Genomic DNA, 23,528 nt, shown 5'->3' on the forward strand with positions numbered 1-23,528 from the left:
CCACTTCTGCATTGTCTTCCAACCTGACAGAGCTTGAGAAAACTAACCACAATTGGTTAGGTGCATGTAAAACGTCAGCCATCCTCTTCGGTCCCATCTTAACTTACAGCTATTGCTTTAACAGATATCATAGTTACACACTTTATCCTGTAGCACTTATGTGGACGATATACAGTGCCTGACTTATCCCACATTTAGTTGTTACAGCCTGAATTCAACATTCATTGCATATTTATTTTGTCTCACCCATCTACTCTGAATAGCCCATAATGACATAGTGAAAACATGTTTTAGAAATTTATTGACAATGTAAACATATCTAATTTCCATAAGTATTCACAGCCTTGAGTCAGTACATGTTAAAATCACCTTTGGCATCGATTATAGCTGTGACTCTTTCTGGTTAAGTATCTTATTAAGAGCTTTGCACACCTAGATTGTTTAAAATTTGCATATTATTGTTTTTAAAATTCTTTAAGCTCTGTCAAGTTGTTGATCATTGCTAGACAGCCATTTTAAGTCTTGCCACATATTTTTCAAGTCAAGTTAAGTCAAAACTAGGCCACTCATGAACTTTCAATGTCGTCTTGGTAAGTAACTCCAATGTATATTTGGCCTACTGTTTTATGTTATTGTCTTGCTGAAAGGTGAATTTGTCTTCCAGTGTCTGTTGGAAAGCACACTTAACCAGGTTTTCCACTAGGATACTGGCTGTGCTTAGCTTTATTTTGTTCATTTTTATCCAAAGAAAACCTCCCTAATCCTTTCCAATGACAAGCATACCCATAACATGATGCAACCACCACCATGCTTGAAAATATGAAGAGTTGTACTCAGTGGTGTGTTTTTGGATTTGCCCCAAACATAGCACTTTGCATTTAGGACATAATGTTAATGTCTTTGCCACATTTTTTTGCAGTTTTACTTTAGTGCCATATTGCAAACAGGATGTGTGTTTTGGAATATTTTTATTCTGTGCAGGCTTCCTTATTTTCACTCTGTCATTTAGGTTAGTGTTGTGGAGTAACTACAATGTTGTTGATCCATCCTCAGTTTTCTCCTATCATAGCCATTAAACTCTAACCGTTTTAACGTCACCATTGGCTTCATGGTGAAATCCCTGAGCGGTTTCCTTCCTCTCTGGCAACGGAGTTAGGAAGGCTGGCTGTATCTTTGTAGTCACTGGGTGTATTGATACACCATCCAAAGTGTAATTGATAACTTCACCATGCTCAAAGGGATATTCAATGTCTGCTTTTTTTAACCATCTAACAATGGGTCCCCTTCTTTGTGCGGCATTGCAAAACCTTCCTGGTCTTTGTGGTTGAATCTGCTCGACTGAGGGACCTTAAAGATAATTGTATGTGTGGGGTAGAGGTCGACCAATTATGATTTTTCAACGCCGATACCGATTTATTGGAGGACCAGAACGCCGATACCGATTAATCGGCCATTTTTTTAAATTTGAATTTTTATTATTATTTTTATTTATATATATATATATATATATATATATATATATATATATATATATATATATATATATACATTTTTAATTTTTTTTTCTTCTTTTTTAATAATGACAATTACAACAATACTGAATGAACACTTATTTTAACTTAATATAATACATCAATAAAATCAATTTAGCCTCAAATAAATAATGAAACATGTTCAATTTGGTTTAAATAATGCAAAACAATGTGTTGGAGAAGAAAGTAAAAGTGCAATATGTGCCATGTAAACAAGCTAAGGTTTAAGTTCCTTGCTCAGAACATGAGAACATATGAAAGCTGGTGGTTCCTTTTAACATGAGTCTTCAATATTCCCAGGTAAGTTTTAGGTTGTAGTTATTATAGGACTTTTTCTCTCTATACGATTTGTATTTCATATACCTTTGACTATTGGATGTTCTTATAGGCACTTTAGTATTGCCACTGTAACAGTATAGCTTCCGTCCCTCTCCTCGCGCCTACCTGGGCTCGAACCAGGAACACATCGACAACAGCCACCCTCGAAGCAGCGTTACCCATGTAGAGGAAGGGGAAAAGCTACTGCAAGTCTCAGAGCGAGTGACGTTTGAAACGCTATTAGCGCGCACCCCGCTAACTAGCTAGCCATTTCACATCGGTTACACCAGCCTAAACTTGGGAGTTGATAGGCTTGAAGGGGTGGGTATAATTTGTGGAACGTTCCAACAGGAATCTGTTCCAAAAAAACGTAAAGTAAAAGGTTGCCAACCAACAACGCATACAAAGTAGCAACGCATACAAACCTAGCTAACTAGCTGCCGAATAGGCATCAACTCACCACGTAGCTTATTCTTAATGTTTGTCCATAGGCAACCAGAGTGAGGACAGACATTTTTCGGAATAAACGTGATGAGTGAAAAACGCAATGAAATAGACCACTCACTACCTGGTATCTTATTCTGCCGCAATACAACTTCGTATGCGTTGTTTTTTGGCAACCTTGTTATTTACGAAGTTTTTGGAATAGATTCCTGTTGGAACGTTCCACAAATTATACCCACCCGGCTTGAAGTCATAAACAGCTTGAAACACAGCGAAGAGCTGCTGGCAAAACTCACGAAAGTGCTGTCTGAATGAATGCTTACGAGCCTGCTGGTTCCTACCACCGCTCAGTCAGACTGTTCTACCAAATCATAGACTTAATTATAACATAATAAATACACAGAAATACGAGCCTTAGGTCATTAATATGGTCGAATACGGAAACTATCATCTCGAAAACAAAACGTTTTTTTCTTTCAGTGAAATACGGAACCGTTCCGTATTTTATCTAACGGGTTGCATCCCTAAGTCTAAATATTCCTGTTACATTGCACAACCTTCAATGTTATGTCATAATTACGTAGAATTCTGGCAAATTAGTTCGCAACGAGCCAGGCGGCACAAACTGTTGCATATACCCTGACTCTGCGTGCAATGACCGCTAGAGATGTGACACAATTTCATGTTAGCAGGCAATATTAACTAAATATGCAGGTTTAAAAATATATACTTGTTTATTGATTTTAAAGAAAGGCATTGATGTTTATGGTTAGGTACATTGGTGCAACGACTGTGCTTTTTTCGCAAATGCGCTTGTTAAATCAACACCCGTTTGGCGAAGTAGGCAATGATTCAATGATAAATTAACAGGCACCGCATCGATTAGGACACGTTAGATAACTACACATGGTTGATGATATTACTAGTTTAACTAGTGATTATGTTAAGATTGATAGTTTTTTATAAGATAAGTTTAATGCTAGCTAGCAACTTACCTTGGCTTCTTGCTGCCCTCACGTAACAGGTAGTCAGCCTGCCATGCAGGCTCCTCGTGGAGTGCAATGTAAGGCAGGTGGTTAGAGCCTTGGACTAGTAACCGGAAGGTTACAAAAACGAACCCCCGAATAAGGCAGTTAACCCCCGTTCCTAGGTCGTCATTGAAAATAAGAATGTGTTCTTAATCTGACTTGCCTAGTTAAATAAAAGTGTAAAAAAAAAAAATTATAAAAAAAACGGCAGATCGGTGGCCAAAAATACCGATTACCGATTGTTATGAAAACTTGAAATCGGCCCAAATTAATCGGCCATTCCAATTAATCGGTCGACCTCTAGTGTGGGGTACAGAGATGAGGTCATCATTCAAATGTTAAACACTTATTGCACACAGAGTGAGTGCCTGCAACTTATTATGTGACTTGTTAAGCATATTTCTACTCCTGAACTTATTTATTAGGCTTGCCATAAAAGTGTTGAATACTTATTGACTCAAGACATTTCAGCTTTTCATTTGTAGTTAATTTGTAAAAATGTATAAACATAATTCCACTTTGACATTATGGAGTATTGTGTGTGTCACTGGCCTAGGCACAATCTCAATATGATCAATTTTAAATTCAGCTTGTAACACAACAATGTGGAAAAAGTCAAGGGCTGTGTGAATACTTTCTGAAGGCACCAGATCTATGTAGAGATCGACTAGTGGCCTCCCTGTATTGTGTTAGTTCTTTGGATGCCTTCTATCTGCCATCTTACGTCTTGAGGCTGTCAAAGGTCTCTCCATTTATTTCAGAATGGATGGGCTTTGGAGTCGAGCCTATTCATTTCAGGAGCTGTAAAAAGAGCGTTCAATTCAGTGATATCTGGATGTTTCAAGGACATAACGCCTGAAAATGAGCAATCACAAGGAGCGTTATTGAAATGATCATCTTTCCAGATGAAGGGGAATGAAGTCTTTGATAAAAGTGTAACTTTTTTTTTTCACAAAAGGCCTAAGGTAAATGAATTTCTTCGCATTTCTCATATGATTTTTTTTCTTCCATTCTCTAGCTGAAAGGGATCGAATGACACAAGACCTTATCTTAGAGTAGAGATTGCTTAATCAAATGCTGGCTCCATACCTCAAACACGCTACTGACTTCAGTAACAAAATCTGCTGCATCTTGGCCTCCAATGAATTCATTGTGCTGCCATTGTTGTGGTTTACTGAGGGAAAAACGCTTGCTTAACTTTGAACTCCCCTGGCTAAATTGTAAAGCAAGCCAATGCAGGATGTTCTGAAAGTTTTACTTTGCAAAAAAAAAATCCATATTCTGGTGTGGAAAATTTAACTATCAAGCGTTTGCTCATCTTGGTGCAACCAACCACAATAACTCCACTGTTCCCCTTCCAGGTTTCTGTTTTCCTAAGTTTCTGCGCAGAGACAAAGGAGAGTCAGGTAGGAGCACTTACCACAATGTGGTCAAAGAATTGGGTGACGTGTTCGCTAGAGTGAGTAGTTTGAAGTACTTTTGCCGGCTGTATTTGATGGGGTTCCTCTAGATCAGATCGGATTTAGAAGACAGAAAAGTTGGCGAGATTAAATTAAAACCATTTGCTATGATTAGAGGTCTCCTGAATCAGGCTGGATTTTGAAGCTCAGCTTGACGAGTATGACTTCAAAGTCATTGCAAAAAGGTCCCTTACATCCTATTTAACCTATGTAGGCCTACATCAAATACAGTTAGCTTCTTGTGTAGTGGTAACAAGTGGTCCTAGCTGTAGTGGAGTGTGCTGTTATTTCTTGCCCTCAGCCATCAGTGATGTTCCCAAAGGGAATCACACACCCACATCATAAATGCCTCAGTACGTTCACAACCTTGATGTATGTACAAAACGTGTGGTCAAGGAAGTCCTAGGGAGATGTGTTGGTACAATATCTAAAGAAAAGTGGTGTGATGAACCACATTCTCTGCAACACGTTTGTTTGAAAAAGGGGGAACCTTGTGAACATAAAATGTTCTCTGACCTAATTGGTTTGACCTGACCTGGTTTGTAAAAGGGATGGCACCCCTTCAACTTGGAGACATTGGTTCTGGGGGGTGTAAAATCTTTGTTTGAATGCTCATGACTTAAAAATGATCAGGTGCTTTCCATCGTGTGTGTTTAACACCTACAATTTGCTGAGTCATCACAGTTGATGTATGGTTTTCATTTGGGCTCTCTGTACCTCCGCCGGGGTAGGAGAGCCATTTGTTGTTAACAACCTGTAGCAAACAGAACAATGACACTCCTGTGTCTTGTTGCCACTTTGCTTCATCATTAAATGTGAATAGGCTGTGCATTGCAACGTGACCAATGTGATACTTAATGTCTCTCCGGCGTTACGTTTCTGGCACCCTCACGGCCCGTGAACCACAGCAGTTACATTTTAGAGGGAAGTATCCTTTATTCTTATAAAACTCTGTCTCTCTCTCGGGCTAATATAAACTGATATTTACCATGTCATTCCACTTTTGTATTGCTCTTGCCTCCTGCTATTGTGTAGCATTTTCATCCCATTGTGCAACAGTGAGATTTCCACTGAGGCTTTTGCACCCTCAGTGGGTAAGTTATGTAATTGAATGGGGCGTCATCCCAGTGATTCATACATACACTGCTGTGTGTCTAGGCCCAGACAGAAATGGTTCCTATTGTTTCATTTTCATTAACACTGTTTTGGAAAACAGCTGAGGGTTGGGGCTGTAGTTATGGATGCCAAGACTGACCATCCATGAGATCAGAAGTATAGTTTAAACTGTGTTTTGAAGCTAAACAGTTTGTTTACAATTATATTGCTTACAAAAAGTTGTAAAAAAGTTGAACTAAGCTCATTAGTCATTTATACATTATATTCTTCAAGAAGTCCAAAAGTTGATTTACCAATCCCAGATTTCCACTTTTTTAATTTGCTTTCTGGTGACTGTTTCCTAGCATGTTGTTATCGTTGGCCATCCCTCTGTGCCGTGTTTCTCAGTTAGGTCCTGGGAGACATTGTCAGGATTAGCACCATCAACTGAGTCTCTCTTTGAGGTAATCCTTAACCAGATCAGTTTTATGCTCGTGACTTGAGTTTTTGCCAAGAAAAACCCATACACATAAAAAGTGACTGGAGTCATGCCCTTTCGCTTCGGTCTGTGTCTTAGCACCCTGGCCTGTGTCTTAGCACCCTGACCTGAATCCTAACTTGACATCTGTGCACGTATCTCTTCCATGAATGTTGTATGACAATGGCTTCAGGATTTTTGAACTTCATCACTCATCTGTGTATTTAATTCTTCCTCACACTACAACCTCTCCAAAAAAACCCTCTCCCTCCCTGCCTCTTGTCACATAATCCGTGTCCTTAGGGTTGTGTGTAAAGGTACACGGATAGTGCCTCGCAGCCTGTTGAGCCAAGTCACTGCACCATCCCTCTCCTCTGTAGTGGCCTCTATTTACACTCCTCAGCCAATGGGGTTTTTGTCACGTCCGGCAACGGTAGACTTTCATCAAAGACTATATGACAATGTCATAGTAGTGATATGTCATAAACAGGTCGTTATAGCTGAAAAGTGACTTCATTCAGCACACAAACTGCATTTGATTTCAGCTAGTTGGGTTGTGGTATGCAGGCATAAATTATTATGTATTTTTATTATAATGTAACTCTTATGGCCTCTGTTGTGCCACAACAGGCCATTTTATGGAGTGCATTAATGAATGATGAACATAGAAGTCACTCAGAGGTCATTAATGTTTCTGATTTCCTATAGAGCTGTTAACAGAACTGAGCTGGGCAGTGGGCACACAGTCAAATGAATGCAGACTCGGATCATGATGATGATGACTGCAGGAAAGGGCCATAGGCTGGTAATAAGAGGCACCATTCATGTAGGCATTGTGCTAACTATGGTATTGTTTGGACTACAGTGAAAGATCTCATCTGTCTTCAAATAATCTCACCTGCTGTGTTATTATCCATCAATTGTGTTTTCTATGATGGTCGTCAGATACAAGACTAATGGCTCTTCCACTCCCTGCCTTCTCAGCCCAACACTAGCTCCACCCTAATGCTGAAATCAAACTGTTAATTAGTCCATTAAAGCTCCCATTTCAACCCATTAAACTTTATTAGAATAAAGCTATCCAAGCTGTAATTGATACAGCCTGACCAGTTTGTTTGGCTGGGATGGTAAAAAAAAGGCTTGAAAATAGATTATCCTGGCACACAGTTATGGCAGTGTGTGCTTTTCCCTTTCTCTAAGAATTTAATTTATAAAGGGTATATCACTGGATCCTACCACATTGTGACGGATTGATTTGGTGTGTGTTTAACAGGTTCCAGCCACGGTGTGTCAGTGTCTGAGATCCTAGCAGTCAGGGAGCTCGACGTGGACAGTGGGAGGAAAGATGACGGCAGGTGGCAGAAAATGCCTCAGAAATCGACTGAGGCCTATCCGTATGCATTCACAGGTAAGAATGTTGACGATCTTGAGCAATCTACAGATATTGGATTCAATATGGTAGATGATACTGCAAAGTAAATCTATGTTCTGTTAAGCCTCTCTCCCGTCACTGCCTTTGTGTCCCCCTGCCACAGTGTCCTATGTGGAGAGAGTGTGGCAGCACCGCTGGCGGTGTAGTGACGTCACCTTTCACTGTCTAGAGGGGGCACTGTGTCAGCAGTGGGTCCAGACCATCAGAGAGCAGCTCACAGCACTGAGTATGGCTGAGTATTACTGAGTATTACTGACTCTCTATTCAGTGTACACTGTTACAGTCACTGAATATGCTTTGTGAAGGATAACTCAGAAATGAGTATGGGCCTCAGTCGGTACTGTTATGCCCTTGTCTCTGGAAAAACCAGTAACATATTTCACTTGACTTTTTGCAGCCAGCAGACCCAAGCATTTGCTGGTGTACATCAACCCCTATGGGGGCAAGCAGCAAGGCGAGCGTATTTACGAGCAGAAAGTTGCCCCTCTCTTCACCCTTGCCTCCATCTCCACGGACGTGATTGGTGAGTTCCTGCCAACAACATTAAACATGCTTTAATAAAAGATGAGTCTTTATGGGCCAAGTCACATTTCTCACTGTAGGCAAATGGGCATAAGCTCTCTCAGGCCGCACAGGATTATGACATAATTTACGACCGCCATCCATCACCCAAGTTCCTTAATGGATAGGATGATGGTCGATGAATACTGGATTACTTTACATTCGTTTAACTTCTCAGACTGGAGAACCACTGTGGACATCGTAATTTCATAGTCACAAATTATGACCAATTGTATTTTCAACAATATAGAAGCTTGGGTTGATATCAAGATATTAATAGTTTAGCATTTTTAAAAAATATAAATCTAAAATGGGTACGAAATCATGAAAACAAACTATTCCTTTAGCTACACATTGTTATAATGGTTAGAGAAGGTAAATTGCTGCTTTGGGGCTAGAATTCTTTATGGAAAATGATTCAATATATTGCTCCAAGCTAGTGAAGGATTACTCCCAAAGTCCAAAATATTTCATATAGTGCAAATTATGAAACCGTCAAGCGATGTCATCATCTAGTCGATTGTAAACCTGTTCAATATATTGATTTAAAATCATTACTTTTCAAGTGTATCCCATCTACAGGAAGCAGAAAAATGTAAAGCATGCTGAGATGTCTAACGCCTTCCTTGTCGTTGGTTGTCATAGTTACAGAGCATGCCAATCATGCCAGGGACCACCTGAGGACAGAGGCTGAGTTGAAGCAATATGATGGGTGAGTCATGGATGGAGACATTTCCCAGCAAACCAAAATTGGTTCTGTGAATGTTCCCAGAACATTCATTAGGTTGCCCCCAAAGGTTCTAATAACACAACTGTCCAGTTGTGAGGCTGATTATACAATGTTTGTATTAAAATATTTGCCTGATCTTGCAAGAACTTTCCCAGGAAACCTTTTGTTATTACGTTACCTGGAAACCTAATAAGAACATTAAGGGAACGTTCTGTGGTGGTTTTACATATGTTGTGCACATATTACATTTTTTATTTAATTTCTGAAATAAACTTAAACATTAGTTGAATGTTTTTGGGATGTTGTCATCCTAATGTTAAATAAAACCTTAACTAAATGTTTCCGGTTTGCGGGGTTCTCAATGTCCTTGTCGCTATAGTAATCAAAAGTCTGTTTGGGAAGCCCCTCTTTGTATTCTGGTTTTCAGGCCAAACGTCAGTCATATTCAGAGTTGAACTAAAAACCACCCCAGGCCCAGTATATTCTTCCTCTCAAACAGCAAACAAAAACATTAGTGCTGTTGTTTTGACCTCTGTGTGTGGCCTGATCTTTGACCTCTATGCAGAGTGGTGTGTGTGGGCGGGGACGGCATGTTCAGTGAGATGGTTCACGGCCTGGTCTCCCGGACCCAGAGGGACAACGGCGTGGACCAGAACAGCCCGGAGGAGAAGCTGGTACCCTGTACTCTGCGCATCGGCATTATACCCGCAGGTTAGAGCATACACACTCGCACACATACCACTATTTTGACACAGCAATGATCAAGACCGGTCCGCTCATTAGGCAGCATTAGACGGCTGCCTATGGTGGCAGATTGACAAGGGTGGCATTTTCTGAGCCAAACTGACCAAGATGCACCTACAACAACACATAAAACCTCACATAATTTTGCCCAAAAATTACAATTTCTCTCAACCAGTGGCATATTGGCTTTTTAGGTGAGTGCTGATGCCGCCCTATGATAAGCAGTGCCCACTTTGTCAAAGGCAAGGACGCACAATATTTATCTTGTCCTTTCCCAGCTAGCCTCTCCAGGGTGCTGTTGGAGAGACGCATCACTGCTGCACTCCACCAACATTCTGTCAAAAAAAGGATCTAACATAAATTATGTAGCAGATATAGTGCGTGGCTTTTTCTGTAGCCTACAGGCTGGAGATAATATGGGCCTACCACATGGATGGACATTCCATTGTGCGCTGACATGGTAGACAACACCCCAGTAAGCACTGACTGACGCCAATGTCTTTTTTTATTTTTGGTCCGGCCTTCTATTTTTTGGGGGGTGTTTTACAAACTCTAGGCCTACCACATAGATGGGCATTCCTAAAATTGTATTTCAAGTGACACTAGGCCAGGGATGGGCAACAAGTCCTCTGGGGCCTGATTGTGTCATACTTTTGCCCCAGGTAACACAACTGACACCAATAATCAACTAATTATAATCTCCATTTTAGAATGCAATTAGTTTCATCAGCTGTGTTGACTAGGGATGGGCAAAAAGTGACACCACTCCGGCCCCCGAGGACTGTAGTTGCCCATCCCTGTTGTAGGCTATACCTCAGTAAGCACAGAACGACGCCGACACCTTTTGGACTTCTTTTTATTTTATTTTTTTCAGTCCTGACCAGCCTTGATTTCCACGTCCATAGACGTTGATTTTTGGTTCAGATTTTGGCCTAAACATAGACGTCTATAAATGACATATTTTCAACTTTCATTCAGAACTGAAAATTAACCTGATTTCATTGTCTGTGAAATATGTATTTTCAATGCCAGGAAAATACCTATTTTCACCTTTTCATTCAGAATCTAAATTGAACCTACCTTCCACATCTGGAAGAATACGTATTTTAGACATCTTTTTTACATAATTTTGCTTACTGGGACTATTCTTGCAGGGGCAGCAATTATTTTTGTCTCATCTAGGGCAGCAGAACGGCCAGGACCGGCCCTGGCAATGACCACGTCATAAGCTATCAATAGCTGATGTTGACAAATGTCCCATCTTATCGTGTCACGGTTTATGACCTGACTGTGTCTGTTTACAAACGAATACATCACCGATGAGTTCCATTTCATGTACACTACAGTATCTTATCTGTGTGCTGATTTCCACGTTCCACTTTTCTGTCCTGCATGCTCACACACTGCAGAGTTGTTTTTTCTTCTGTGTAGTCAGAAACATAAGGTACCATTGTTTGTGTGTGTTATCCAGGTTCGACGGACTGCATCTGCTATGCAACTGTAGGCATCAACGACCCTGTGACCTCGGCTTTACACATCATAGTGGGTGAGTGCAGTTATCCATATTGAAATATTGGCAGCACTTCCCATTAAAATGCCTTTAAAAGTGACTCTAAAGGAAGTGTAACTAAAATGTTTACACTGCACCGATAAGTAGCATAAGCCACCTTTTATCACCGTTACAGGAATTCCCTAGGACTCTATTGTGCATAGAAATGTTTGTCACATTTGTTACTTCTATGCTAACCCTACCACACACTCAGCTGACCAACAAGTGGCAGCAGGTGACTTACTTATTCAATGGTTTTGAGATTAGAGGAAACTGCTGTAGGTGTGTGTAGGCATGTATGTGTGTGTGTGTGTGTAGGCATGTATGTGAGTTTGAGCGCATGTGGGTGGGTTGTTCAGGCACTGGTGTGTATCAGTAGAGGCTGTTGGGAGGAGCTATAGGAGGACAGGCTCATGTACAATATGGAAACTACATGTTTGACTTTGTTCCATTTATTCCATTCCAGCCATTAGAAGGAGCTGGTCCTCCTATAACTCCTCCCGCCAGCCTCCACTGGTGTCTATGTTTTATAGTAAAAGTACACAAATCTGTCACACCTGTGGAGGATTACTCATACTAGACTTTGGGGGGGGGTGGTCTCTTCACAGGAGATGCCCAGCCAATGGACGTGTGCTCGGTCCATCACAACAACACATTCCTGAGGTACTCTGTGTCCTTGCTTGGGTATGGTTTCTATGGCGACGTGCTGGCAGACAGTGAAAGGAAACGATGGATGGGACCAGCCAGATACGACTTTTCAGGTAGGTCAGAAGAGTACCTTTAACACTTAGGAAACTTTTAATACTGTTGCGGTAGACTGTTGTCATTGGTTGCTAATGATATTGTATGCTATTGTTTGTGCAGGTTTTAAGACGTTTCTCACACATCACTACTATGAAGGGACTGTGTCTTTTCTACCTGCAACTGACATATTGGGAACTCCACGAGACAAGACCAGGTGTAGAGCTGGGTATGTACTACTGTACAAATGCAACCTGTCCAATAATATCCACAACCAATTGTGTAGTTTAGTATTATACCCACATGTTTGTCTATGTAAATGTCATCTAGATTTGGCTAGCCAACTCCATTCTCCCCTGTCCTCACTCCATCCCTGAGTTCCAGGTGCTTCATATGCCAACACAACGGACAGCTGTATTCCGAGGATGCCCCAGAGATTTGCGAGACTGATCCAGATGTTTCAGACAGTGGTAAGTATTTCTGCCTGAACACCCATATGACCTCAAGCCCACACACCATGGGTCTCTACAAAAACCTACACTATGCATGTATTTCAAAAGCACCACCCTCCATTTCTGCTCTATCCCAGAATACAAAGGGGGGTGGCGGGTGATCAGAGGGAAGTTCCTGGCCATCAACGCGGCCAGTATGAGCTGTGCCTGTCCCCGTAGCCCCAAGGGCCTGTCCCCCGCTGCCCACCTCGCTGACGGCACCACCGACCTAATCCTTGTACGCCAGTGCTCCCGATTCAACTTCCTGCGCCACCTGCTACGCCACACCAGCAAATACGACCAGGTAACCACACTGGATGGGGCTACTGCAATGATGTCATGTTTTTTATGGCTACTCCAACCCAGGTCCATCGGAGTGTTTGCATGAGATGTGTTAACTCTTCAATTCCCTGTTTCAGGGAGTTCTTTTTCTCACTTCTGTCTCTTTCCCCTTCAGTTTGACATGACCTTTGTAGAAGTGCACCGTGTGCGGCGCTTCCGCTTCACGCCGCGCTACTGCCAAAGTGACTCCGAGTTGGACCTGAGGGAGAATGGCAAGAGGCTCTTCAGCCAGATCTGCCGAGACCACCCGGCCTGCAGCTGCAGCCCTGCCTACAGCAGCTGGAACTGTGACGGCGAGATCCTCCCCCATGCTGCCATTGAAGTCGGGTACGTCACCACTCCCTATAACCTGTTGTGCAAATATACAGTGCATTCGGAAAGTATTCAGACCCATTCACTTTTTCCACATTTTGTTACATTACAGCCTTGTTATAAAATGGATAAAATAAAAACTCATCAATCGACACACAATACCCCATCATGACAAAGCAAAAACAAGTTTTTAGAAATGTTTGCAAATTCATGACAAATAAAAAACTGAAATACCTTATTGACATAAGTTCTCAGACCCTTTGCTATGAGACTCGAAATTGTGCTCAGGTGCATCCTGTTTCCATTTGTCATCCTTGATATGTTTCTACAACTTGATTGGAGTCCACTTGTGGTAAATTAATTTGACTGGAAATTATTTGGAAAGGTACCCACCTGTCTATTTAAGGTTCCATAGTTGACATTGCAAAAACTAAGCCATGAGGTCGAAAGAATTGCCCGTAGAGTGCCAAGACTGTATTGTGTCGGGGTAAGGATACCAAAAAAATGTCTGCATCATTGAAGGTCCCCAAGAACACAGTGACCTCCATCATTCTTAAATGGAAGAAGTTTGGAACCACCAAGACTCGGCCAAACCACCAAGACCCGCCCAGCCAAACTGAGCAATCGGGGGAGAAGGGCCCTGGTCAGGGAGGTGACCAATAACCTGGTGGTCACTGACAGAGCTCCAGAGTTCCTCTGTGGAGATGGGAGAACCTTCCAGAAGGACAACAATCTCTGCAGCACTCCACCAATCATGCCTTTATGGTGGAGTGGACAGACGGAAGCCACTCCTCAGTAAAAGGCACATGACAGCCTGCTTGGAGTTTACCAAAAGGCACCTAAAGGACACAGACCATGAGAAACAAGATTCTCTGGTCTGATGAAACCAAGATTGAACTCTTTGGCCTGAATGCCAAGCGTCAAGTCTGTAAGTAACCTGCCACCCTCCCTACGGTGAAGCATGGTGGTGGCAGAATCATGTTGTGGGGATTTCTTTCAGCGGCAGGGACTGGGAGACTAGTCAGGATCGAGGGAGAGATCCTTGATGAAAACCTGCTCCAGACCGCTCAGGACCTCAGACTGGGGTGAAGGTTCACCTTCCATTTGGACAACGACCCTAAGCACACAGCCAAGACAACGCAGGAGTTGCTTCAGGACAAGCGTCTGCATGTCCCGGAGTGGCCCAGCCAGAGCCCGGACTTGAATCCGATCGAACATCTCTGGAGAGACCTGAAATAGCCGTTTTTGCTTTGTCATTATGGGGCATTGTGTGTAGATTAATGAGGGGGAAATACTATTTAATACATTTTAGAATAAGGCTGTAGCGTAACAAAATGTGGAAAAAGTGAACGGGTCTGAATACATTCCGAATGCACTGTAACCCACTTCTGAAAGTGCAGTGCAGAAAATCAACATTTGATTTGATTTCCTGCATTTGTTTGCTTAAAACAATCTCTTCTTTGTCTTCTGCTCTTCCAGAGTGCACTGCCAGTTGATCAAGCTGTTTGCGCGAGGGATCGAAGAGCAGCCTGTGTTTGAGGACCTTCCCAACCCGTGTGCAGTATAGATCCCCCATCTGCTGCCCTACCCTATCAAAGTCACTGGAACAGTCCTACTGCATTTCAAAGCCTACTGCTGTCATATCCTTACCCCTGTGCACTACCTTTTTCTGATGTACTTTGAGGTCTTTCAGACATCTGTTTTCTGGGGCCATTTTTGTTTGTCTGTCACATTTTAGAGGTCACAAGTTCACAGGTCAAAGAGTACTGGTGATGGTACACTTACAGAGAGGTTCACTATCCACATCCACTATACTGAAGAAGAAATCATAAATACTAAGCGGTATTGAATGTAGCTCTTTTCCGCTCTCCTTTTTCAATAGAGCGATGTTAACCTAGCAATTAACATGCTGTTCAACATTTATAGAACTCCTCTTTGCACGTTTTACAATGTATGCTGCTCCAAATTATGAATAACTGTTACAACGTTTTGTTTATTTATTCATTTAGAGAAAAACATTTAATTAGAGGATGATTGAATTTTGCTAGCTGCTTGCACTTTTGTTTCAAATTGGCCGTATGTGTTTTGACCTTATAAGCAATGCCTTGTTAGAAGTTTTTTCACAGCACCTAAAAAGCATGAATTTGAATACATATGTATTGATGGTCGGATATTGGGTGAACCAGAGAACTCTCTAGGGCAGTGTTTCCCAACTCCAGTCCTCAAGTACCCCCAGCAGTACATTATTTTTATTGTGGCCCCGAACAAGCACAACTGATTCTACTTGTCAACTAATCATCAAGCCCTTGACAATTGAAACAAGGGCCTCATTTATCAACCGTGCATACATGTCCTACTTAGTTCTGAGGTACGTGGAGATTCTAGGATTGTTGTCATTGTTAAATCAGAGCCATACTATATTTGTGGGCTTGTGAACAAGCACTAAAACCTGACTTGGAAAACGCCCCTCCATTCACATTTTATGGTAAGAAAAATTCCCACATTTGCTGTATGTTTTGGAGATTCTGGAGCTGAGCCAGGATAGTTTCTAAAAAGAAATCGCAATAGCACATTTGATCACATTTCTGTAGATGTGTGTGCAGAATGTTTTAAAAAAAATCTTGTGCAGTGACATATGCCTCCTATCGCGAGTGCCAAAAACTGTCCATGCGTACTGCAAGATTGATTGTCCTTTCAAACAATTTAAAAGTAAATGCTACAGCCCACACTTCTATGCAAAATACTAATTGTTGTTCAATATTTTGTTTATCAATAGATGATTGTGTTTCTATCTCCTGCCTTGGTATAGGCTCTGAGATGAATAGGCTATTATGTCTCGCTCCTGTCACAAAGCAATACTGTGGCCTACACATACTGTCATATAGGCTACCGGTCTATTTACTTTTGAGCATGGTTGGCTATTGAATCAGTGATGGATAAATGGTAGCCTAATATTTGTTGCGTAGCGGGAATAAACCAGTCATCAGAAAAGGAGAGATGTCCTGCAATATGATTTAGGTATATATAATAAAAGTTAAATAAATATATTAGGCAACATGCTGCTATGCGATCTTCATACCAATGGCAAATGCATCTGTGTTATCATTAGACCAACGTTTTAATGTTTTTGTTCGCCTAACATTCTTAGAATTCCTGTGCATCAAACACCTCAATTTCCCCCAAAAGAACAATATTTGCTTGCAATACCACTAGATCAACCACTAGAAGTTGCATGGTTTGAGATTTGCGTGGAGCTATGCACGCTTTCCCATCATGTTCAAAATGGGTAAATACCAATCTTTGCGGGAAAACTGGCGGATGCAAGGTTTAGTCTTTTTTGTGCGCACGCATTTTGATAAATGAGGCTGCAGTTGTATTTGTCTGGGGCTACAACAAAAATGTGTGCTGTTGGGGTTACTCGAGGACAGGATTTGGGAAACACTGCTCTAGGGGTACCAGATACCAGCCAGACTCTCACCTTAGAGAAGTTAGATTTTTTTATTTACAAACAAATCTGAATTTTGAATGTAAATGGCGTGTTTTTGAAGGGTCCAGATATTTTATTTTTTTGCGATTTCACGTGTTTGTGAGAAACCCCAAAAAGTGATTCACTTCCTCATCCTCGTTGTGCAATACGGGTGCTCTGAAAAAAAACATGAGTAAATGCTCCAAATACGTAATCTTTTAAACGAAAATGCTCTCAGTATAGTAATGCAGGTCTTTAGATATTGTACACATGTGATTGTGTCATTCCGAACTTTTCCGCAACGTTATATTCAATTTTGTGAGACTAGCGTTTCCCATATCCAGTTGTTCCATTATCCATGTAGCCTGCTGCTAGAATGGACGGAGAGGTATCACTCCAGTCGCAACAAAATGGAATATAACGTTGCGAATAAAGTTCAGAGTGACACAACTTCAAGTGTACAATATTGGAATTTGGCTTCTAGGTACCCTCGTTAAGGACAGAAGTCACTAAAGCAGGTCTTAGTAACTGGTATCTGGGCCTTTGAGCCATAAAATTGGCCAATGGTGTCCTTAAGCGATTAAGATGTTTCAAATGTGTAGTCTATTCAACCTCTGGTGGTAGATTTTCTGCGAATCTTTTAGAGGAGCGTGTCCGTCTCCCCTCTATCCATATGTCTATCTAATAAATCTTTAAAAATAGAAGTTGTTCACGTCATCTTTTCCATACAGCATTTCTCCACACCTTGAACTGTTTTCAATTCGAAAGACCTCACTATACTGGGAGCTTTCCGGTTTCTAAAAGGACTTATTTGGAGCATTTTGTCATGCTTTCTGTACTGCACAACAAGGATGAGGAAGTGAATTGCTGGTTGGGGTAAAAAATAGAGACATAAAAAAATACATTGTCCTTTAATGTGACATTGAAACAAACCATCACCAAATCTAATGGTACACAAAATGTCCAGACTGGCAAGATTCACATGGGATGCTGAAAACTCAACAATGCTCACCATAAAAATAGTAGCTTTAGGCACATTTTACCAAGCTATCTGCCATTTGCTGCATTGTCATTCCAGGTTTAGATTCCTTGATATGAGGTATAGCAGTTAAAGGAAAATTCCACGCAAAAACTATCTTTTTACATTTGTTTCATTAGTCCATTGTTGATATTGTCTCAATGTTTTGCATGTCAGCAATCACGTTTTCAAGATGTATAACTTCCAAAATACAGAAATACAGCCGATATGATGCATTTTGCATCAACTCATGCTGCGTTTTGCATTATATGATGCAAAATATTTCTGATTTTGAAATTTAAGATATATAACTTGATTGCTGACATGCAAGACATTTTGGAACTATATCAAACAATGTACTAATGAAGCAAATACTGAAAGATTGTTTTTGGGTGGAGTTTCCCAAAAAGGTTACTGGTTCGAATCCCCGACTACTTGAGAAATCTGTTGATTTTTTTTCCTTGAGCAAGGAACCATAATTTCTCCTGTAAGTTGCTCTGGATAAGAGCATCTGCTAAAAGGACAAAAAATTGAAACGCTGTCAGAAAACGGTGTTTGGTGCTTGGTGCCCTGCATATCATATAATCCCATGCTGCACATACTATGCTGGGTGTCACTGCCCTCCGCACTGTCACGCTGGTCTTGCTGCTGCGGACTAGGAAAATTGTAGCAGTTGCTGAACATGAATATGCTGTGACAACAGTGACTAGCAAACACCACATGGCTGTTTTTCCCCCATCTGACCAAAATACGAGTCTCAACTGTATGCTACGGTGACGTAGCTTGGTTTAGACTCATTGTGCAGTGATTTTTACTTTGGCATCCTCATTTGTGAGGAATCTTGGCTGCATTCACAATTCCTTTCTGACCATGCACTCTCCTCTCTGAATTGTCCACCAGGCAGCCATCAGGCAGATGGTCGTCCATCCATCCAAGATCCTTTTAGCTTTAGCTCGGCAGAACAGAATTACGCTGATTCATCATCCACAGTGACATACACCCCTCCACCAGCACTAGGCACCCATTCAGTTTGGTTCACTTCCAGGCCCATTAGAAACTCTCTATCAGCGGGGCCACTCTTAATGCTGCATTCTTAATCTTGGAGGTGCCCCCCTCATTTATGCCGACCCGCTTTACATTATAGGAGTGCTGACTGTAGCAGAGTGCGGCTCCCCTATGGAGGGGAGAGCAGTGTGCGTGTGTCTGAGAGGCCATTACTCCACTAGAAATTGTGGGGCCCTAGTCGTCACCCCTAAGGAGTGTGTGTGTGGTGTCAGTACAGCGCTGTGGGAAGTGCAGTGTAAACGCAGCCACGGCATGGCAGAGGAGGCTTCATGAGGCTCAGCACTGCGTAGCACCGATCAACTCTGTCTTGTAAGGGTTCTCAGTGCAAGAGTAATGACACCACACACACACACCGCACTCTCTCGTTAGGTTACAACTGATATCCTGATTTATTGGTATGTTTTTACCAATAAAACCCTAAACAAGCGCACAACAGAAACCCCCTCTGTGATCTTGCAGGTTTCAAGATGTTACAGATATGTAAACTCAGCAAAAAAATAAACCTCCTCTCACTGTCAACTGCGTTTATTTTCAGCAAACTTAACATGTGTAAATATTTGTATGAACATAAGATTCAACAACTGAGACATAAACTGATCAAGTTCAACATACATGTGACTAACAGAAATGGAATAATGTGTCCCTGAACAAGGGGGGGTCAACATCAAAAGTAACAGTCAGTATCTGGTGTGGCCACAAGCTGCATTAAGTACTGCAGTGCATCTCCTCCTCATGGACTGCACCAGATTTGCCAGTTCTTGCTGTGAGATGTTACCCCACTCTTCCACCAAGGCACCTGCAAGTTTGACATTTCTGGGGGGAATGGCCCTAGCCCTCACCCTCCGATCCAACAGGTCCCAGACGTGCTCAATGGGATTGAGATCCGAGCTCTTCGCTGGCCATGGCAGAACACTGACATTCCTGTCTTGCAGGAAATCACGCACAGAATGAACAGTATGGCTGGTGGCATTGTCATGCTGGAGGGTCATGTCAGGATGAGCCTGCAGGAAGGGTACCACATGAAGGAGGAGGATGTATTCCCTGTAACGCACAGCGTTGAGATTGCCTGCAATGACGACAAGCTCAGTTCGATGATGCTGTGACACACCGCCCCAGACCATGGACCCTCCACCTCCAAATCGATCCCGCTCCAGAGTACAGGCCTCGGTGTAACGCTCAATCCTTCGACGATAAACGCGAATCCAACCATCACCCCTGGTGAGACAAAACCGCGACTTGTCAGTGAAGAGCACTTTTTGCCAGTCCTGTCTGGTCCAGCGACGGTGGGTTTCTGCCCATAGGTGACTTTGTTGCCGGTGATGTCTGGTGAGGACCTGCCTTACAACAGGCCTAAAAGCCCTCAGTCCAGCCTCTCTCAGCCTATTGCGGACAGTCTGAGCACTGATGGAGGGATTGTGCGTTCCTGGTGTAACTTGTACCTGTCCCGCAGGTGTGATGACCGGATGTACCGATCCTGTGCAGGTGTCGTTACACGTGGTCTGCCACTGCGAGGATGATCAGCTGTCCGTCCTGTCTCCCTGTAGCGCTGTCTTAGGCGTCTCACAGTATGGACTATGCAATTTATTGCCCTGGCCACATCTGCAGTCCTCATGCCTCATTGCAGCATGCCTAAGGCACGTTCACGCAGATGAGCAGGGACCCAGGGCGTCTTTCTTTTTGTGTTTTTCAGAGTCAGTAGAAAGGCCTCTTCAGTGTCCTAAGTTTTCATAACTGTGACCTTAATTGCCTACCGTCTGTAAGCTGTTAGTGTCTTAACGACCGTTCCACAGGTGCATGTTCATTAATTGTTTATGGTTCATTGAACAAGCATGGGAAACAGTGTTTAAACCCTTTACAATGAAGATCTGTGAAGTTATTTGGATTTTTACGAATTATCTTTGAAAAACAGGGTCCTGAAAAAGGGACGTTTCTTTTTTTTGCTGAGTTTATGAAGGATTATGTGGAGGTCTCTATTTTGGTTGAAAGAAATAACTAAATAAAGAGTATTTAAACCTCTGAATAATTGTGTGGACATGTTATTGACTGTGTTATGCCTGCTGCAATCGGCCAATGTAATGATGGTTTGCAGAACATTCATTTCCAACACTGATGCAATAATACATTGTCTATTCAGTAAAGTCAGAATTAATTGTCAGAGGCTTGAGGTCATTTTACAAAGCAGACTTATAGGCTCTTTCACACAGCAGTTGAAGGAGACTAGAAATATTAGGCATAATCAAATCCCACTAATTCACAAAAACGCACACAGGAAACTATGATTATTAACACTGCACTTTGCAGATATCGCTCCGGCATTTCCTGGTTGCTAAAATTAATAGTTTGCCTGATTTCAGTTTGTGACGAAATAAGCTAGTATAGTGTAGATAATAATTTTACCATCTAAACCACTGAAATATATTTTCCATAACCAAAAATATTGTTGGTTCAGCTGTTTGAAGCTGGTGAACAAAACTGAAAGTAAAAGACGCAAAAACAAAACTTAAGAACGGCAAGAATAGAAATGGCGCACATAGAACAGATCTACCGCTTCTTAATCTATATAACTCACAAATTTGTTCGGGTCGCCCAAAAAGTTATACTGCTACTTTATTTTAAATACATTGGAAATGCAGGTGATCACTGATGTTCAACTATATGAAATTCTGTGGGGTCGGAAGAGATTTGTCTAATCCGTGTCATTTTGACAGAACTTGATTAACTTCCAGTTGACTGACAAGGTCAGAAGGAAGTAAAGGTTAGGGAACTTTAATACACTTGAGAGAAAATGGATACCTGCATTAAAATAATAGTGCCTAACCTAATAAAGCGTAGGGACCAGGGCAGTCGAAAGGGGATGACATGGACCTTTACCTAATAGAATGAGAGACATTTTTTCACTGAGCTGCCTCTGGAAAAAGATGCCCTGTCAAGCTAGACTGTGGAGTTAGTCAATGTAGGGGAATTTCACCTGAGAGAGTTCAGGACACCAATGCCCTGCTGTTGACAAGGTTCTGTGGTTAGATGTCCTCAGGGATTGGGAATTGAATTGAGCCTCGGCTGCAAAATCACCAGTAATGTTCTGAAAAACACAAGTTATATTTGGGCCATATCTGAGAAATGTATTACAGATGTGACTAATTCATTTGGAGTTTACTTGCTCGTTTAGAATTAGTATCAAGTGCCATTTAATGAAGCTTTAGGGGAAGGGGAAATCAATAAGCCCTTACTATTGGAAAGGATGTAGGCTACAGTTTATATCACAACAAATATAAAGGTATTTTGTGGCACAAATTAAAAGCAATTTGTTAGTAAAAAAATATATTTAAAATGGCAGGTCTACACACTTAGGGGGGATATGACCTCGATACAGGGCTTTACCAAGTCGATGAAAGCTAGCGGCCTGTCTCCGAGGCTCACAGCTCTATTATCAATACAGATATGTGACTCAAAGCCAGTGTGTGTCCTCTTATCTTGGACCTTCAATGACAGCAAACGCTGGCGCACGCCCCATTTTGTTGACGAACACACATTTGCGAGGGAGTAGACAAACGAGACGCCACCTGGTTTTATGGGCTCGTTACATAAAAATGACAGCAGGGAGAAAAATAAAGCTACACCAGCGCTTTTATGCCACTGCCCCTGGCATGATGGGGAGATATTTCTACTCTCTACCACTCCCAGCCGCCGTCTTTTCTCGCTGTTGTGATACCGGCCATACATTACGCATTATCTGGACCAGCATGACAATGAAGCAGGGTCATTTTCCACTCGCTGTTGCATCTGAAAAGTGGGTTCCAATCTCACACACTACACACACACAACCTAGCTAGACACACACGCAAGCATGTCTGTGTTTGTGTGTGTATAACCCTCCATAACTCCCACACAAAGGGCTCTTCAATCTGTATTGCGGAAGTTAAGCGTAACTGCGTGATTGAATGTTCCTGCGTTAGCGGAGACCGCAAACAGGGGAAGTGCTGCACATGTGTGCTCAATCTGAAATTACCTTTACATTTCTATTGCGCAATCTGCAACGCTTCAGCGATACAGGTTGAATAGAGCCCTTACTCATTGTAATAGACATGGCGAGATTCAGAGTGTGCCTGGTGAGAGAGCAAGATATCCCAACCAGACTGCCGTTAGTGTTTGGTGCTGTTTAGCAAGATGAAAAAGCAGCAGTTCACTTCTATGCCAGCCTTGATGGGGGTCACATGGAGAAACTGCTGCTATCACTAATCTCTCCATACTATCAGTCAACCCACTGAGCCACTGCAATGCAGAGCTTATCTAGAAATCCACATACTCTAACAGGAACATAAGAGTAAACAGATTTGTCTGCCATTTACTGTCCTTACATAGATCATTCAGTGAAAATATTTCCAGGATATGCTAATCGACCTTCCTGCTATGGCTGAGAAATTAGCAACTGGACTGTTTCACCGCTAAATGCAGGTGGAATTGCACAGCTAATGATGCTGTAAAATACATGCTGTAAAATATTCCAGTAGTGCTTGCTGTTACACACACACACACACTTTCCTGTAAATTATACTACTAAGCATACATACTCATACGCATCTGTAATGGGTCGTGTCCCACTGCGGGTCTAATCGACTGGATCCATGATTCTTTTGGGAGCTCATCCATTGGGAACATTCATGAAAAGCCTGTGCTGCCATTTACTCCTTTTCTCATTGAAACTGTTAAAGGGTCTGCTTCTGC

The 23,528-nt window shown here is 41.9% G+C and overlaps 1 protein-coding gene across 2 annotated transcripts in view; it reads left to right on the forward strand.

Annotated features, from left to right (window-relative positions):
* The window catches only part of LOC115197036 (ceramide kinase), a 31,474-nt gene extending 12,150 nt beyond the window's left edge, over window positions 1–19,324 (forward strand). For both annotated transcript variants that reach the window (XM_029758166.1, XM_029758167.1), the window contains 12 exons: window positions 7,629–7,763; window positions 7,891–8,013; window positions 8,185–8,310; window positions 8,994–9,060; window positions 9,644–9,789; window positions 11,294–11,368; window positions 11,980–12,132; window positions 12,236–12,341; window positions 12,497–12,582; window positions 12,702–12,907; window positions 13,061–13,272; window positions 14,737–19,324. In XM_029758166.1, coding sequence (XP_029614026.1) covers window positions 7,629–7,763; window positions 7,891–8,013; window positions 8,185–8,310; window positions 8,994–9,060; window positions 9,644–9,789; window positions 11,294–11,368; window positions 11,980–12,132; window positions 12,236–12,341; window positions 12,497–12,582; window positions 12,702–12,907; window positions 13,061–13,272; window positions 14,737–14,824 — 1,523 coding nt within the window. In that variant the 3' untranslated portion in view covers window positions 14,825–19,324. The remainder of the gene's footprint in view (window positions 1–7,628; window positions 7,764–7,890; window positions 8,014–8,184; window positions 8,311–8,993; window positions 9,061–9,643; window positions 9,790–11,293; window positions 11,369–11,979; window positions 12,133–12,235; window positions 12,342–12,496; window positions 12,583–12,701; window positions 12,908–13,060; window positions 13,273–14,736) is intronic.
* The last annotated feature ends 4,204 nt before the right edge of the window (window positions 19,325–23,528 follow it).

This window comes from Salmo trutta, chromosome 7 (assembly GCF_901001165.1).
Source record: "Salmo trutta chromosome 7, fSalTru1.1, whole genome shotgun sequence".
NCBI lineage: Eukaryota > Metazoa > Chordata > Actinopteri > Salmoniformes > Salmonidae > Salmo > Salmo trutta.